Raw genomic sequence first — 18,983 nt, forward strand, 5'->3', positions numbered from 1 at the left:
AGCACTCCCAGCTCTGCTGGGAGTGGTGGAAGCCCCAGGCACATGCCCAGGTTTGCCAGGGTCTCAGTGGCTCTTGGATCAGGCGAATTATAGAATAAGAGTGTGGAGAACTTGAAGCTTGGGAAAGTGTGAGGAGGTTGGAGGTGGGAAGCCAGAGGGAGGGTCTCTATGGTTTTTTTAGTGTGTTTCTGCTTCTGCAGGTTGTGGAAAAAGGAGAAAAGACGCTAGGGTAGGGAAATAAAGAAATCATAAACAAGAATTGGAAGGGACAAGGGAAAGAAGGGAATTTAGATTCTTTGGGTATATGGAAGCATATTATAAACCAAAACGTTATGTGAGGGACTTGTGTGATTGGGGTTATTGTTGAGGTAAGAAAACATTGGCTGTGAAGCGTAACAGGAGACAAAAACTGAATGTAGATCTTCAAGTTTCAGTGCTGTCTCAGAAGAAATTAGACAGCACTTACAAAGTGCCTGCTGCATGTGGAGCACAGTGCTAGGCATTGCAAAGATGAAAGGATGGAAGGGACCAGAGTTTTGACTCTAAGGAAATTGGTCTAGTTAAATATAATGTTATCTTACGTTTGTTTAGTATTGTACAGTTTCTAAAGGTCTTTGACATATGGTACTTCATGTAATCCTCTAATAGCCTTAAAAAATAACCTGCATTAGTCCCAGTTTACAGATGAGGAAGCTCGAGCTTAAAGACATAAATTATGGACTTGCCTTTGACTGCACAGCCAGTAAATGGCAGATGTGAGAATCCCAGATGTCCTTTCTATGAAAGGACCTTCTGGCTGTGGCCTGTGAGGGTGTGACACATCTATCTTGAAATCACAGAACAGATCATATTTATGCCCTCTTCTTGGAGGTGACATGCTTTCATTGATTCATTCCCTTTCCTTCTCCCAGTCTTCCTTTGGGCCATCTGCTCACCCAGAGAGGCTGGAGCGTGGGGCTAGGACATGGCCAGTGGTGAGGAACAATGTTTTCACTCTTTCTAGCATGTGCAGGCCTTAAAATTGTGACCCCTGCCTCACTACCACTTTGTAGCCTGGGAAGTGCCACGTAATATTCTCAGCAAATGCCATTAGGTCTTTTTGTGTGTGTGCAAATGAATATAATCCAAAAATATGAAAACTGATGGCTCAGGAACAAAAGTATGCTAGGGTGGAGTGGCAGGGGTAGGGGAGAAAGAACTGATATATCCTAGCATGCTGAATGGGCTTGTCACAGGATGATGAAGTTTATCTTTAGCTAAAGTCACTTTCTCCTGAGACTTTTTCACTGTTTTGATAAAGGTAGATAACCATCATCAGAGGCAAGGCCCTTGTCACCTATAAAGTGACTGGATCATGAGCATCAGTATTTCCATTTCTTTCTTATAACTGTTTCCCCTGAAGCTTTCTGATCTTTATCTAGCAGTTAACAGAGCTCTGGACAAGCACCCAGCCATGCCAAACCTGTAGAGAGAGAAGGCTGAGCTGCCTTAGCCCCTTTCTGCTGGATGTTCATGAGGGTTCCCTGCAGTCACCCCCTCTAGAAGTCAACCTCTTGTCACCAGTGCAAATGGTTTACCCTTTCTGCTGTGGATGGTTGGGACAAGTAGAATTCATTATCTAGGGCCCAGGTGTGTAGAAGAGAAGTGTAAACACACAATCTAGGTCTGCATTCAGCATACATTTTATTTTATTTATTTATTTGGCCATGCTGCATGGCTTGCAGGATTAAGTTCCCCGACCAGGGATCGAACCTGGGCCACAGCAGTGAAAACCAGGAATCCTAACCACTAGGCCACTAGGGAACTCCCAAGATTTTAGATTAAGAGTTAAAGCCACTCAAGTGCAAAACTATAATCCAATAAAAATACAAATGATTATTGTAATTTAGTTATTCCTTAGGTGGGTGGGTGCTCTGAAAGCTCCCTGGAAGCTGCATTGTCTCCTGTTCTCTCTACCATGTCAGCTCCCAGCTGTGCACCACCCAGGCCCTGGCTAACAGAGGAGCAAAGGCAGGAGAAGGGAGGGGGTGCTAAAAAAGGAGGAGACTCAATGCACTGTGGTATCTTGGATGGGGTCATGGAACAGAATCAGGGCTCTAGTGAGATCTGAATCAAGTCTGGACTTTAGTTAATAGTAATGTACCTGTGTCAGTTTCTTAGTTTTGACAAATGACACTGTAAGATGTTAATAAAACTGGGTGAAGGGTATATGCAAACTTTATTCTTGCAACTTATCTATAAATCTAAAGTTATTCCATTATAAAAAGTTAATTGGAAAAAAAAGGGAGCGCCTCAGAGGAAGGGGAGAAGGGAAGCAGAGGCTATGATCTGGAAAGATAGGCTCTGTGGCTGGGAGGGGTGATGTGAGAGCCCCTCAGACTTTGGTTGGACAGGAAGGCCTGCATCTAATGGTCAGGCTGATGGGATTCTGATTTAGCTTTGCTGCGGACTATCTGAACAAGTCACTTTGTGTCTTTGGGTCTCTTTCCCTATCTGTAATGTGGAGTTAGAACATCTATTCTGCTCGGTGGGACTCTTGTAAGGCAGGATATGGTGAGGAAAAGATGGTGAGAAATTAAAAATGCACACTTAGGTGCCCATTAAGATGTTTTTATTAAGCTAGGCCTGGTGGGTTGAAAGGCATCAGGGGTGTTTTGAGGTGGGAATGGGCAAAAACTTTGGAGGGCAGTGATCACAGAGGACACATTTCTGGGCGCTTGTGGCTCTGGCCACAGGAACTCTGCATTGTGCTTGCTGAAAGGCTTATTTTACTCCCCCTGCCTTCTCTTTCCTGCTCCCCATTTAGCCATCATTTTTCCCTTCCTCCCCTGACTTCCACTTGCCTTTGCAGAAACCACTGGTGAAGGACCGGGAAGCTGAGCTTCTATACTTTGCTGACGTCTGTGCAGGCCCAGGTGGCTTCTCAGAGTATGTGCTGTGGAGGAAGAAGTGGCACGCAAAGGGCTTTGGAATGACTCTGAAGGGTCCTAATGATTTTAAGCTGGAAGACTTCTACTCGGCCTCCAGTGAGCTCTTCGAACCCTACTATGGTAGGGACGTGGTGGAGGGTACCAGGGGCTATGAGAGTTCTCTTTGGAGACTTAAGGTCAGAAGTAGTTATTATCCACTTGCCTTGTTTTCTTTCCCAGGTCTCTGAGTCTGGGGTTCCCAGCCAATGTCATGAAGGTCTCAGTTCCCTCTAGACTGTCCCTTTTTACCCCAGGCCTGTGGGTACAGGTTAAATACTCCACTAGGCAAACTCTCATCAGAGCCATATTAATTCCTCCTTTCTTCTCTTGTGGTTACAGGAGATAATGAAACTGCCTGATCTCTGGCTGAGAATTGGCAGGTTATTAACACATACAAACCCACACCCATCTCCAGCCAGCTCAGCAACCCTCCAGCAGTTCCCTCCACTCTGGCTCACTTTTTGTGATTTGGCAGCAAATCCTGAGTCCTTTGCTAACAGTTCTTATTAAGAAATTGTTATTGGTTCCTAAATGTAGGTGCTTTAAACACAACTTTGATCTTGAATATGAAGACCTTCTGTTTCAGTTGATGACTCTTGGCTGGTCAGCTCCTTCTGAACTCTGCTTTATTATAGCAGGGCACTGTTTTTGCCTCCTGTCCATCACTGCAAGGCAGCCTTGTATGATGGGTCCTTCAGTGAGTTGCTCCTCACAGGGGCTTTTCTCCTGGGCCTTGAGGTCCACCTGGTACCTGTGTTCACAGCCCCAGAGAGCTTGTGTCCCAGCTCCAGGGATGCACAGGGCAGATGAGCTAAATGTGAATCTTGTGTCTTGTCAGGTGAGGGTGGGATCGATGGAGATGGAGACATCACCCGCCCAGAGAACATCACTGCTTTTCGGAATTTTGTCCTGGATAACACAGATCGTAGGGGTGTCCACTTTCTGATGGCCGATGGGGTAGGTGACCTGCTCTTCATAGGGTGGTGCTTTAGGGATTTATCATGTTAGAGGCTTGAGAGTTGGTTTTGTTTGTTTTGGTTTGGTCCTTTAGCTGCCCTGGAAGGGCAGATAGTAGGGATGTATGATGTATGTTTTTATTCTTTTTGTGCATCTTTTCAGTGGTAACTTTGTAAGGCTATGATGTTGTGGGCATCTTTGCTTGGAGCAAGTGGACATTCTCAGCTCACTTCTTCAAAGGACCTTGGTTGGCTATGAGACATGGTGAGAGGGGGGCCATGACTAAGATGAGCTAGGCAGAGCTGACCAGGAAGAACATTCCCGTCATTTGTCACCTGGGTGCTGCTCCTGGTAGAGGCTGTCTACACATGGCCACTCCTGAGCCTCTGGATGGGCTAATAGGTGACCACATAACCAAAGGCAGCAGCTCAAAGGATCCCTCCGGGACTCCACAGGAGGCTCGGTCAATCGCTGGGCTAAAGTGAATATTCAAGTCGCCTGTTTCTTGGGCAGGTATTTGTTGTATAGAGGCAAGTCCCCTGCAGCTTTCTCACCTAGTAATCTGATGCTGTAGGTAGTCTTTTCTGGAATGAGCCACAAATTAGTGTAGAGGAGGGTCAGAGAACATCGTTGCAGTTGCTCCAGGGTCACATGGCCAGAGTTGAGAAGAGCCTCTGGAGCCCCTTGGGTAGCCTTTCAAGCAGTAGCCCTATGGAGAGGTGAAGAAATGTTTAGGATATCAGCACAGGATCTGAACATGCACCTCGCTCACCAAAGCTTTGTGCACAGCAGGGGACAAGAGATAGACAGGCTTGGGTGGAGGGGAGGGAGGGGCTGCTTCACCTGTGCTTAAGGGATCTGATAGTGCTTGGGAGGTAGGCAGCCTTGCAGTTTGTCAGCTAGAGTGGCAAACTCAAGGATTGTCCTTCTGGCTTAGGCAGCTTAGACTGGTGACCTGTGTGGGTGATTTATTTGTTTGTCTGTTTCCCCTATAAGCAGGCATGCATTTTAAGAAGCATCTGTAAATCTGGAAGATGTTGCTAAACATTTTTGATTCTGGAGACCTGGCCAGGCTGGGCCCAGCTTAATGGAGGCCAGCCTCTTTACTTTTCTTAATTATTGTGATAAAAAACACATAATGTAAAATTTACCATTGCAACCATTTTTAAGTTTACAGTTCAGTAGTGTTAAATATATTCACACTATTGTGAGACAGATCTCCAAAACTTTTTCATTTTGCAAAATTGAAACTCTGTACCCATTAAACAACAACTGCCCTCTCTTCCTATCACAGCCCCTGGCCTCCTTCACTTCTGTGTGAGCATGGCTGTCTGCTCCCTCCTGGGATCTCACAGAGAGGGAGATCACTCCAAGAATAGCAATGTACATTCTTTGAACAAACACCCTGGCCAGAGACACTGCCAGCTGGAGGGAGAGGCTTCATGATCTTGGGACAGGAAAGGGGGTTTTGTGAATAAATCCTTGGTCCGCAGAGAAAGAGAGATTACTGTGACTGTCAGAGTTATGCTAACTTTTCTCCTGTAACCAGATTGGGGCCTGTTTGGTGGTCAGCCCACGACGGAACGAGCCCATGCAGAGTTTCAGGCCACATATACTCCCTGGGTCTCATTGGATTCACCGGAGCATTCAGTCTCCTATCTTGTAGTTGGCCTGTGACTAGCATATTTTGCCTCTGTTCTTCCGTACTCTTCCCTTGGATTCCCACGTGAGTTTTAAAATTTTCTGGACCATCTCCTTGGAGGAGCAGAACTTGGTTCCATCCCCGGGAGTGATAGAGCAGGAAAACAGCACTGGCTCAGTAGTCAGGCCTGGGTCCCAGGTGCTGTCTTCACCACAGTGAGCCATGTGACCACACCAAAGAATCTAAACACCAAGCTGTATCTTTGTCAGTCAGATGGTGGAGATCAATGAAAACAACTTAAAGAAATCTCACGGAAGATGAGGTAGGGGTGCTCTTTTCAGTGCTTATCACTTCTGTTTTCTACCCTGATGCTTGTGCTCTCATTTCAGGGTTTCTCAGTGGAGGGACAGGAGAACCTGCAGGAGATCCTCAGCAAACAGCTGCTGCTCTGTCAGTTCCTCATGGCGCTGTCCGTTGTCCGGACAGGTGACACTTCCTCTGCTGTCTCCCCACCCGGACCCACCTCTTAGAGGCCCTGTTGGACAAGAGCATGTACAGGGGTTGGCTTGGAAGTTAAAAAACAATCTGCTTCTATTAGGTGACAGGTGGCTGAATGAGGAATTTAGGGAAAAAAGTGCCATAGAATCCCCAAAGTCCCCTCTAAAACTGAGTCGTTCCCTTATATTGCCTGTGACTTTAATGGACCCAGCTGCTGGGTCCCTGACTTCGTCATACTCCCTGAGACTACCTTGCCCACCTTGTGGAATGGAAGCTGCTGACTGATACCGGTGTTTTCTCTCTCATCTAGGAGGCCACTTCATCTGTAAAACCTTTGACCTCTTCACACCTTTCAGTGTGGGGCTCATCTACCTGCTGTACTGCTGCTTTGAACGAGTATGTCTCTTTAAGCCGATCACCAGCCGTCCTGCCAACTCAGAGAGGTGAGGCTTTCTTCTTCATTTTAATCAGACTAGTTGGCTAAATGTTAGAACAGCAAATCCTGGTGCATCTGTGGTATGACCACTCAAGCTACATTAAAAACTTTGACTTAAAAAAAGTGATTGGAACCAAGAGGAGTCAGGATTTGGATTTTAATGGTTCTTCGATGTACCCATCAGTCTCTGTTTCCTTTTCCACAAACCCTATTCACCACACTTACCTGGGCAACCCTTGGCTTGGCCCGGGAGAGAGAAGGAGACCAATAGAACTGTCACCTGGAGGGATAACTAAGTGGGCCACTAACCAGAGTCACTGTTGGCATCCCAGGTGGGACACAGTGTATACACGATGTGAGAGAAGATGTGGCCAATCCGAATTTCTAAGTGGCTTGTTAAAAACACAGATTTCTGGGCCCTGTCCCTGGAGAGTCCGATTGTCTTTAACTTAACAGACTTCCCAGGTGACAGTGATGCAGCCAACCTGGCACAGGGCAGTTGGGAACCACAGCCATAGAGAGTAGAAATACAGCCCAACATAAAAAGAAAGGATTTGAGGTGAACTTTGCAACACACAGACTGTGCTGTTCTTTGTGCATAGACAAGAGCTTCATGACTCAGCAAGGGGATTGGGGAAGGGAAAAGTGAGGGAAGCCCTTGCTCAGCGGAGTGACAGGGTATCTCCTGCCAGGTATGTGGTGTGCAAGGGCCTGAAGGTGGGCATCGATGACGTGCGGGATTACCTCTTCTCAGTCAATATTAAACTCAACCAGCTGCGGAACACCGATTCCGACGTCAATCTTGTGGTCCCCTTGGAGGTGATCAAGGGAGACCATGAATTTACTGACTACGTGATACGGTCCAATGAAAGGTAAGCAAACCAATGTGTTTTTTTCTTTGTTTCTTTTTTTTTGCTGGTACCACTGGGCTATCAAGAAAGACCAGAGAATGAAGGACTGAATGACCGGCTCTTGGTATCACTTTGTTGATTTTGAAAAATTGGTAACTGGGATTGGTCTGCTCATTCCAGGGCTCCCTGGGACTTTGGGTACCTTGAGGACTTTCATCCTGCCTCCATGCCCTGTCACAAGGGTGGCCAGTGGGAGCCTGGCTGGCATACCCCTGCCCATGGGAGCCTGAGCATGATAGTGAAACCTGACAGAGAGCAGACTTGTTCTGTGTCCTCAGAGGAAGGAGTAATTTCCCTTTAATTGCTTCCATTTTAAAAGGCCATCATAGTTTGTTGCCCTGTGAAGTCCCCTGGTTGGAAGCAAGAGATGGCTGGAAAGCGAGTATATTACATGCTTTTGAAATTTCTGTTACCAAAGCTTTTGCCAGTCCATGAGTTCCCCAAATAGGCCATGTGAATGCTGGTTTTTGTTTTTTTTTTTAACCTTCATTAATTGTTTTCCCTCTTCCCCATTAGTGGTGATAATTTAAAGTTGTGACAGTTGGCTCAGTTTGCTAAGTGGGCAAGCCTTATTGAACAGTTTCCTAGATAGGTTGGAGAGTTGTATAGTGGCAATGAATCAATAGAAGTGCTTTCTTAGGGCGGCCAAACAGGTGTTGTAGAGGTCATTTCTAAGAGTACAATCCCAAGTCTCCCAGAGAAGTTCCTTCCATGTCCTGGCTATCGTAAATAGAGCTGCAGTGAACATTGTGGTACATGATTCTTTTTAAATTATGGTTTTCTCAGGGTATATGCCCAGTAGTGGGATTGCTGGGTCATATGATAGTTCTATTTTTAGTTTTTAAAGGAACCTCCATACTATTCTCCATAGTGGCTGTATCAATTTACATTCCCACCAACAGCGCAAGAGGGTTCCCTTTTCTCCACACCCTCTCCAGCATTTATTGTTTGTAGATTTTTTGATTATGGACATTCTGACTGGTGTGAGGTGATACCTCATTGTAGTTTTGATTTGCATTTCTCTAATGATTAGTGATGTTGAGCATCCTTATGTGTTTGTTGGCAATCTGTATATCTTCTTTGGAGAAATGTCTATTTAGGTCTTTTGCCCATTTTTGGATTGGATTGTTTGTTTTTTTGATATTGAGCTGCATGAGCTGCTTGTAAATTTTGGAGATTAATCCTTTGTCAGTTGCTTCATTTGCAAATATTTTCTCCCATTCTGAGGGTTGTCTTTTCATCTTGTTTATGGTTTCCTTTGCTGCGCAGAAACTTTTAAGTTTCATTAGGTCCCATTTGTTTATTTTTGTTCTTATTTCCATTTCTCTAGGGGGTGGGTCAAAAAGGACCTTGCTGTGATTTATGTCATAGAGTGTTCTGCCTATGTTTTCCTCTAAGAGTTTGATAATGTCGCCTTACATTTAGGTCTTTAACCCATTTTGAGTTTATTTTTGTGTATGGTGTTAGAGAGTGTTCTAATTTCATTTTTTTACATGTAAGTGTCCAGTTTTCCCAGCACCACTTGTTGAAGAGGCTGTCTTTTCTCCATTGTATATTCTTGCCTCCCGCATCAAAAATAAGGTGACCATATGTGCGTGGGTTTATCTCTGGGCTTTCTAGCCTGTTCCATTGATCTATATTTCTGTTTTTGTGCCAGTACCATACTGTCTTTTTTTTGTTTTTTTAAATAATTTGTTTTTGGCTGTGTTGGGTCTTCGTTGCTGTGCGCAGGCTTTCTCTGGTTGCGGCGAGCGGGGGCTACTCTTCATTGCCATGCGCGGGCTTCTCATTGCGGTGGCTTCCCTTGTTGTGGAGCACGGGCTCTAGGCACGCGGGCTTCAGTAGTTGTGGCTTGTGGGCTCTAGAGCACAGGCTCAGTAGTTGTGGCACATGGGCTTAGTTGCTCCACAGCATGTGGGATCTTCCTGGACCAGGGCTCAAACCCGTGTCCCCTGCGTTGGGAGACGGATTCTTAACCACTGCTCCACCAGGGAAGTCCCATACTGTCTTGATTACTGTAGCTTTGTAGTACAGTCTGAAGTCCGAGAGCCTGATTCCTCCAGCTCCGTTTTTCTTTCTCAAGATTGCTTTGGCTATTCGGGGTCTGTTGTGTTTCCATACGAATTGTGAAACTTTTTGTTCTAGTTCTGTGGAAAATGCCAGTGGTAGTTTGATAGGGATTGCACTGAATCTGTAGATTGCTTTGGGTAGTATAGTCATTTTCACAATGTTGATTCTTCCAATCCAAGAACATGGTATAGGGCTTCCCTGGTGGCGCAGTGGTTGAGAATCCGCCTGCCGATGCAAGGGACACGGGTTCGTGCCCCGGTCCGGGAAGATCCCACATGCCACGGAGCGGCTGGGCCCATGAGCCATGGCCGCTGAGCCTGCGCGTCCGGAGCCTGTGCTCCACAACGGGAGAAGTCACAACAGTGAGAGGCCCGCATACCACAAAAAAAAAAAAAAAAAAAAAACCAAGAACATGGTATATCTCTCCATCTGTTTGTATCATCTTTAATTTCTTTCATCAGTGTCTTATAGTTTTCTGCATACAGGTCTTTTGTCTCCTTAGGTAGTTTTATTCCTAGGTATTTTATTTTTGTTGCAGTGGTAAATGGGAGTGTTTCCTTGATCTCTCTTTCAGATTTTTCATCATTAGTGTATAGGAATGCAAGAAATTTCTGTGCATTAATTTTGTATCCTGCTACTTTACCAAATTTATTGATTAGCTCTAGTAGTTTTCTGGTAGCATCTTTAGGATTCTCTATGTATAGTATCATGTCATCTGCAAACAGTGACAGCTTTACTTCTTCTTTTCCAATTTGGATTCCTTTTATTTCTTTTTCTTCTCTGATTGCCCTGGCTAAATCTTCCAAAACTATACTGAATAATTGGACTTCTTTTTGTTGAGCCATGCTGCCATCTGATACAGGTGTGTGTGGATGCATGGCAAAACTGGACTTCTCAATGCTCCCAACTGCACAGAGTGTTTAAGCAACCTGTAAATTGATTTGCATTTTTATTAAGTTGTAGGAATTATTTATATATTCTGAATGCAAGTCTGGTGTATTGTGAATATCTTTCCCCAATCTGTGGTTTGCCTATTCATTTTCTTAATGGTTTCTTTTGATAAGCTGAAGTTAAAAATTTTTTTGAGTCCTCATTTTAATTGTAAAATACACATAACAGGGGGCTTCCCTGGTGTCACAGTGGTTAAGAATCTGCCTGCCAATGCAGGGGACACAGGTTCAAGCCCTGCCCTGGGAAGATCCCACATGCCGCAGAACAACTAAGCCCATGCACCACAACTACTGAGCCTGAGCTCTAGCACCCGCAACCCACAACTACTGAGCCCACGTGCCACAACTACTGAAGCCTGCATGCCTAGAGCCCATGCTCTGCAACAAGAGAAGACACAACAATGAGAACCCTGTGCACTGCAATGAAGAGTAGCCGCTGCTCACCGCAACTAGAGAAAGCCCGCGCACAGCAATGAAGACCCAACACAGCCAAAAATAAATAAATACATACATACATACATACATATACATAACATAAAATTTATCATTTTAACCCTTTTTAAAATGTATAATTCAGTGGCATTAAGTATATTCACATTGTTGTGCAACCATCACCATGATGCATTTCCAGAACTTTTTAACCATCCAAAGCAGAAACTCTCTACCTATGAAACAGTGACTCCCATTCCCCTTATCCCCAGCCATTAGTACCCTCTGTTATTTTCTATCTCTATGAATTTGCTTATTGCAGGTACCTCATATAAGTGCATTCATACAATAATTGTCCTTTTGTGTCTGGCTATTTCACTTAGCATAATGTTTTCAAGATTGATCATGTAGCATGTATCAGGATTTCATTCCTTTTTAGAGGCTAATTAATAATTCATTATATGTACATACCACATTTTGTTTAACCATTCAGCTGTTGATGGACATTTGGGTTTTCCCACATTTTAGCTATTGAGAGTAATACTGCCATGAATATTGGTGTGCAAAGTAACTGTTTGTGTCCCTGCTTTCAGTTTGTCTGGGTATACCTCTGGAAGTGGGATTGCTGCACCATTTTACATTCTCACCAGCAAAGCACCAGGGTTCCAGTTTCTTCACATCTTCACCAATACTTCAGCCATCCTAATGGGTCTGAACTGGTCATTGTAGTTTTGGTTTGCATTTCCCTAATGAGTAATGATGTTGAATATGTTTTCATATGCAAATTGGCTGTTTGTATATCTTATTTGGAGAAATGTCTATTCAAGTCCTTTGCCCATTTTTATTTTTAAAATTTTATTTTTTCTTGAAGTATAATTGACGTACAATATCATATTAGTTTTAGGTGTACAACATAGTGATTTGATATTTTTATACATTACAAAATGTTCACCAAAGTCTAGTTACCATCTGTCACCATAAAAAGTTATTATATTATTGACTATATTCTCTATGCTCTACATTGCATCTTGTGACTTATTTTATAACTGGAAGTTTGTACCTCTTAATCTCCCTCTCTGATTTCACTCATCCCCCCCCACTCCCCTCCCCTCTGGCAACCACCAGTTTGTTCTCTGTATCTGTGAGTCTATTTCTGTTCTGTTCTGTTTGTTCATTTGTTTTGTTTTTTAGATTCCACGGAAGTGAAGTCATACAGTATTTATCTTTCTCTGACTTATTTTACTTAACATAATACTCTCTAGGTCCATCCATATTGTTGCAGATGGCAAGATTTCATTCTTTTTTATGGATGAGTAATATTCCTTTGTGTGTGTGTGTGTGTATATATATATATATATACCACATCTTCTTTATTCTATATATATATATATATATATATATATACACCACATCTTCTTTATTCATCTGTTGATGGACACTTAGGTTGCTTCCTTATATTGGCTATTGTAAATAATGCTGCAGTGAACATAGGGGTGCATATATCTTTTTGAATTAGCGTTTATGTTTTCTTCAGAAAAATAGGCAGAAGTGGAATTGCTAGATCATATAGTAGTTCTATTTTTAATTTTTTGAGGAGCCTCCATACTGCTTTCCATAGTGGCTGTACCAATTTACATTCCTACCAATAGTGCACGAATGTTCCTTTTTCTCCATATCCTAACCAACACTTGTTATTTGTTGTCTTTTTGATAACAGCTGTTCTGATGGGGAGGTGATATCTCATTGTGGTTTTGATTTGCATTTTCTTGATGATTAGTGATGATCTTTTCATGTGTCTTTTGTCCATCTGTATGTCTTCCACAGAAAAATGTCTATTCAGATCCTCTGCCCATTTTTTAATCAGGTTTTTTTTTTAATTGAAGTATAGTTGATTTACAATGTGTTAGTTTCTAGTGTACAGCAAAGTGATTCAGTTTTTTATATATATAAAAGTGTGTTATTTTTCAGATTCTTTTCCATTATAGTTTATTACAAGATATTGAATATAGTTCCCTGTGTTATACAGTAACTTTATAAAACTTATTTTATATAGTTAATATTTGATAATCCCAAACTCCTAATTTATCACTCTCCTCCTCTTCCCTCTTGGGTAACCATAAATTTGTTTTCATTGTCTGTGAGTTTATTTCTGTTAGTCTGTTTTGTAAACAAGTACGTATGCATAATTTTTTTAGATTCCACATATAAGTGATATAGTATGATATTTGTCTTTGACTTACTTAGTATGATAATCTCTAGGTCCATCCGTGTTGCTGAAAATGGCATTCTTTTTTTATAGTTGAGTATATTCCATTATGTATATATATACACACCACATCTTCTTTATCCATTCATCTAGGTGTTTGGTTTTTTTTTTTTTGATGTTGAGTTGTATGAGTTCTTTGTATATTTTGGATTATAATCCCTTATCGGTTATATTGTTTGCAAATATCTCCCTCCCATTGCTGTGCAAAAGCCTTTTAGCTTTTTTTTTTTTTTTTTTTTTCCATACGCGGGCCTCTCACTGTCGTGGCCCCTCCTGTTGCGGAGCTCAGGCTCCGGACGCGCAGGCTCAGTGGCCACGGCTCACGGGCCCAGCCGCTCCTCGGCATGTGGGATCTTCCTGGACTGGGGCACGAACCCGTGTCCCCTGCATCGGCAGGCGGACTCCCAACCACTGCGCCACCAGGGAAGCCCGCCTTTTAGCTTTTGATGTAGTGCCATTTGTTTATTTTTGTTTTTGTTTCCCTTGCCTAAGGAGACATATCAAAAAAAAATTGTTAAGATGTTAAAGAGCATACTGCCTGTGTTTTCTTCTGGAAGTTTTATGGTTTCAAGTCTTACTTATATTTAAGTCTTTAATCTATTTTGAGTTTATTTTTGTGTATGGAGTGAGAAAGTAGGCCAGTTTGATTCTATGGCATGTAGCTATCCAGTTTTCCCAACACCGTTTATTGAAGAGGCTGTTTTTTTCCCCCTTGTATATTCTTGCCTCCATTGTCATAGATTAATTGACCCTATTTCCCTAGTTTGAAATTAGGGAGTGTGACACTTCCAGCTCTGTTCTTCTTCTGAAGGTTGTTTTGGATATTTGTGGTCTTTTACGGTTTCACACAAATTTTAGAGTTATTCTAGTTCTGTGAAAAATGCCATTGGTATTTTGATAGGGATTGCACTGACTCTGTAGATTGCCTTGGGTAGTATGGTCATTTTAACAATATTCTTCCAACCCATTGGAATCCATTCTTCCAATCCAATATTCTTCCATCCAAATGGAAAGTATTTCTTTCCATTTGGTTTTGTTATCTTCAGTTTCTTGAATGAATCAATGTCTTATAGTTTTCTGAGTACACGTCTTTTTACCTCCTTAGTTAGATTTATTTGTAGGTATTTTATCTTTTTGATGCAGTTGTAAATGGTATTGTTTTCTTAATTTCTCTTTGTGATAGTTTGTTGTTAGTATATAGAAATGCAACAGATTTCAGTGTATTAATTTTGTATCCTACAACTTTACTGAGTTCATTTATTCTAATAACATTTTGGTGGCATCTGTAGGATTTTCTGTATATAGTATCATGTCATCTGCAAACAGTAACAATTTTACTTCTTCCTGTCCAATTTGGATACCTTTTATTTCTTTTTCTTGTGTGATTGCTGTGGCTAGGACTTCCAGTACGATGATGTTGAGTAAAAGTGGCGAGAGTGGGCACTCTTGTTCCTGATCTTAGAGGAAAGATTTACAGCTTTTCACTGTTGGGTATGATGTCGGCTGTAGGTTTGTCATCTATGGCCTTTATTATGTTGAGATATGTTCTCTCTACCAACTTTGTTGAGAATTTTTTTCATCATAAATGGATGTTGAATTTTGTCAAAAACATTTTCTATATCTATGGAGATGATCATACCATTTTTATTCAATTTGTTGATGTGGTATATTATGTTGATTGATTTGCAGCTATTGAACCATCCATGCACCCCTGGGATAAATTCCATTTGATCATGGTCATAATCTTTTTAAAGTATTGTTGAGTTCAGTTTGCTAATATTTTGTTGAGGATTTTTACATCTGTGTTTATAAGTGATATTTAGCCTGTAATTTTCTTTTTTTGTGGTGTCTTTGGTTTTGGTAGCAGGGTAATGCTGGCCTAGTAGAATGAGTTCGGAAGCATTCCTTTCTCTTCAGTTTTTTAGAGTAGTTTGAGAAAGATAGGTATTAACTCTTCTTTAAATGTTTGTTAGAATTCACCTGTGAAGCTGTCTGGTCCTGGACTTTTGTTTGTTGGGAGGTTTTTTGTTTGTTTGTTTTTACTGATTCAGTTTTATCATTGGTAATCACTCTGTTCATATTTTCTATTCTTTTGTAAAAAATTTTTTTGAAGTATAGTTGATTTAGTGTTGTGTTTAATTTCTGCTATAAAGTGACTCAGTTACATGCTTTTTCATATTCTTTTCCATTATGGTTTATCATAGGATATTTAATATATTTCCCTGTGCTATACAGTAGAACCTTGTTGTTTATCCATCCTATATATAATAGTTTGCACCTGCTAATCGCAAACTCCCAGTCCTTCTCTCTCCCTCCGCACTACCCCCCCCCCGGCAACCACAAGTCTGTGAGTCAGTTTTTGTTTCATAAATATGTTCATTTGTGTCATATTTTAGATTCCACGTATAAGTAATATCATATGGCATTTGTCTTTCTCTTTCTGACTTACTTCACTTAGTATGATAATCTCTAGGTCCATCTGTGTTGCTGCAAATGGCATTATTTCATTCTTTTTAATGGCCGAGTAATATTCCATTTATATATATATATATCACATCTTCTTTATCCATTTATTCAATGGATTCTATTTCTTCTTAATTCAGTCTTAAGAGACTGTATATTTCTAGGAATTTATCCATTTTTCCTAGGTTGTCAATATAATTGTAGTAATTTTTTTAAAAAATAAATTTATTTATTTATTTTTGGTTGTGTTGGGTCTTCGTTTCTGTGCGAGGGCTTTCTCTAGTTGTGGCAAGCGGGGGCCACTCTTCATCGCGGTGCATGGGCCTCTCACTGTCATGGCCTCTCTTGTTGCGGAGCATAGGCTCCAGACGCGCAGGCTCAGTAGTTGTGGCTCACAGGCCCAGTTGCTCCGCAGCATGTGGGATCTTCCCAGACCAGGGCTCGAACCCATGTCCCCTGCATTGGCAGGCAGATTCTCAACCACTGCGCCACCAGGGAAGCCCAAATTGTAGTAATTTTAAAATTTCCTTTGTATTTCTGTGGTGTTGGTTGTGACTTCTCTTTCATTTCTGATTTTATTTATCTGGGCCCTCTCTTTTTTTCTTGATGAATTTGGCTAAAAGTTTATCAATTTTGTTTATCTTTTCAAAGAACCAGCTTTCAGTTTCATTGATCTTTTCTATTGTTTTCTTCAGCCTCTATTTCATTTCTTTCTGCTCTGATTTTTATTTCTTTCCTTCTACTAACTTTGGGTTTTGTTTCTTCTTTCTCTAGTTCGTAAAGGAGGTGTACAGTTAGATTGTTTGATATTTTTCTTATTTCCTGAGGTAGGCTTGTATTGCTATAAATTTCCCTCTTAGAACTGCTTTTGCTGTGTCCCATAGGTTTTTGGATCATTGTGTTTCCATTTTCATTTGTCTTTAGGTATTTTTTAATTTCCTCTTTGATTTCTTCAGTGACCTATTAGTTGTTTAGTAGCATACTGTTTAGCCTCCACATGTTTGTTTTTTGCAGTTTTTTTCTTGTAGTTGATTTCCAGTTTCATACCTTGTGGTTGGAAACAATGCTTGGTATGATTTCAGTCTTTATAAATTTATTGAGACTTGGTTTGTGGCCTAGCGTGTGATCCATCCTGAGAATGTTTCACATGTATTTGAGAATAATGTGTATTCTACTGCTTTTGGATGGAATGTTCTATGTATATATCTATTGAGTCAATCTGGTCTAATGTGTTATATAAGGCCAGTGTTTCCTTATTGATTTTCTTTCTGGATGATCTGTCCATTGATGTAAGTGGGGTGCTAAAGTCCCCTACTAGTATTGTGTTACTGTCAATATCTCCCTTTATGTTTGTTAATATTTGCTATATGTATTTAGGTGCTTCTGTGTTGTATGCATATATATTTACAATTGTTATATCTTCTTGTTGGATTGATCCCTTTATCATCGTATAATGTCCTTCTCTGTCTCTTGTTACAGTTTTAGAGTCTATTTTGTCTGATACGGGTATAGCTACCCCAGCTTTCTTTTAGTTTCCATTTGCATGGAGTATCTTTTCCATCCCCTCACGTTCAGTCTCTGTGTGTCTTTAGATCTGAAGTGAGTCTTACAGGAAGCATATATGTGTGTCTCGTTTTTTTATCCATTCAGCCACTGCATGTCTTTTGATTGGAGCATTTAGTTCATTTGCATTTAAAGTAATTATTGATAGGTATGTACTTATTGTCATTTTGTTCACTGTTTTCTGATTGTTTTTGTCGTTTTTTAGTTCCTTTCTTTTTCTTTTGCTCTCTTACCTTGTGATTTGATGACTGTCTTTAGTGTTATGTTTGGATTCCTTTCTCATTTGTGTGTGTATTTATAAAAGGTTTTGGTTTGTGGTTACTGTGAGGTTAATGCATAACAATCTATCTATCTATCTATCTATCTATCTATCTATCTATATATATATATATATACACACGATTATTAAGTTGATGATCTCTTAAGTTTGAATGCGTTCTAGAAACCTTGCATTGGTACTTCCCTCTTCCCCCTCCCACATTTAACATTTTTGACATCATATTTTATGTACTTCTGTTTGTGTGTCCCTTAACTACTTATTGTGGATATAAATTATTTTACTATTTTTGACTTTAACCCTTCCTAATAGCTTTATAAGTGGCTGATTTGCTAACTTCACTGTATATCTGCCTTTATCAATGGGATTTTTCATTTTTAAATTTTTGTATTTATAGTTGTGGCCTTTTCTGCTTTGAGAAGTCCCTTTATTAAACATTTATTGTAAAGCTGGTTTAGTGTTGCTGAACTCTCTCAACTTTTGCTTGTTTATAAAAATCTTTATCTCTCCTTCAAATCTGAATGATATTCTTGGAAGGTAGAGTATTCTTGGTTGTAGATTTTTTTTTCCCTTTCATCACTTTGAATATATTATGCCACTCCTTTCTGGTCTGCAAATTTTCTGTTGAAAAGTCAGCTGACAGTCTTATGGGAGTTCCCATGTATGTAACTAGTTGCCCTTCTCTTGCAGCTTTTAAGATTCTGTCTTTATTTTTTAATTTTTGCCATTTATAGTGTGTCTTGGTGTTGACTTCTTTGGGTTCATCTTGTTTGGGACTGTCTGTGTTGCCTAGACTTCTGTGTTTCCTGGATGTCTGTTTTCTTTCCTAGGTTAGGGAAGTTTTCAGCTATTTTCTCCTCAAATAAGTTCTCTGCCCCCGTTTCTCTCTTTTTTCCTTCTGGGACCTCCATAATGCAAATTTTAGTATGATTGATGTTGTCCCAGAGTTCTCTTAAACTGTCCTCAGTTTTTAACATTCTTTTTTCTTTTTCTTTTCAGCTTAGGTGATTTATACTATTCTGTCTTCCAGTTCACTTATCTGTTCTCTGTATCATCTAATCCACTGCTGATTCCTTCTAGTGTGTTTTTAATTTATTATATTCTTCAGCTCCGTTTGATTCATCTTTATATTTTTTAACTCTTTGTTAAACTTCTTACTATGTTCATCCATTCACCGAGTTCATTAAGCTTCCTTATGATTATTACCTTGAACCCTTCATTGGGTAGATTGCTTATCTCCACCTTGCTTAATTCTTCTGGGGTTTTGTCTTATGTCTTCATTCGGGATATATTCCTCACTTTGCCTGATTCTCTGTTTATTTCTGTGTATTAGATAGGTTGGTTATGTTTCCCAGCCTTGGAGAAGTGGCCCTATATAGGAGATGTCATATGGGACCCAGCAACACACTCCTCTCTGGTTACCAGAGGTATGGGCTCTAGGGCTATGGGCTGCATGGGCCCTTCGGTTGTGGCAGGGTTGACTATTGTGGGTGTGCTGTTAGGTGGGGCTGACCCCTGACCCGGTTGGCTGCCAGGCCCTACCCTGTGTGGT

The 18,983-nt window shown here is 41.0% G+C and overlaps 2 protein-coding genes across 3 annotated transcripts in view; one reads left to right on the forward strand and one right to left on the reverse strand.

Moving 5' to 3' along the window:
- CMTR1 (cap methyltransferase 1) overlaps nt 1–18,983 on the forward strand; it is a 58,103-nt gene that overhangs the window by 21,274 nt on the left and 17,846 nt on the right. For both annotated transcript variants that reach the window (XM_059076352.2, XM_067006125.1), the window contains 5 exons: nt 2,852–3,050; nt 3,808–3,926; nt 5,958–6,054; nt 6,377–6,509; nt 7,195–7,374. In XM_059076352.2, the coding sequence (XP_058932335.1) occupies nt 2,852–3,050; nt 3,808–3,926; nt 5,958–6,054; nt 6,377–6,509; nt 7,195–7,374 (728 nt within the window). The remainder of the gene's footprint in view (nt 1–2,851; nt 3,051–3,807; nt 3,927–5,957; nt 6,055–6,376; nt 6,510–7,194; nt 7,375–18,983) is intronic.
- CCDC167 (coiled-coil domain containing 167) overlaps nt 1,666–18,983 on the reverse strand; it is a 52,131-nt gene continuing 34,813 nt past the window's right edge. The window contains exon 5 of the transcript XR_010835085.1: nt 1,666–4,635. The gene's annotated coding sequence lies outside the window, so the exon portion shown is untranslated. The remainder of the gene's footprint in view (nt 4,636–18,983) is intronic.

The sequence above is a fragment of the Kogia breviceps genome, chromosome 10, assembly GCF_026419965.1.
Source record: "Kogia breviceps isolate mKogBre1 chromosome 10, mKogBre1 haplotype 1, whole genome shotgun sequence".
Classification (NCBI taxonomy): Eukaryota; Metazoa; Chordata; class Mammalia; order Artiodactyla; family Physeteridae; genus Kogia; species Kogia breviceps.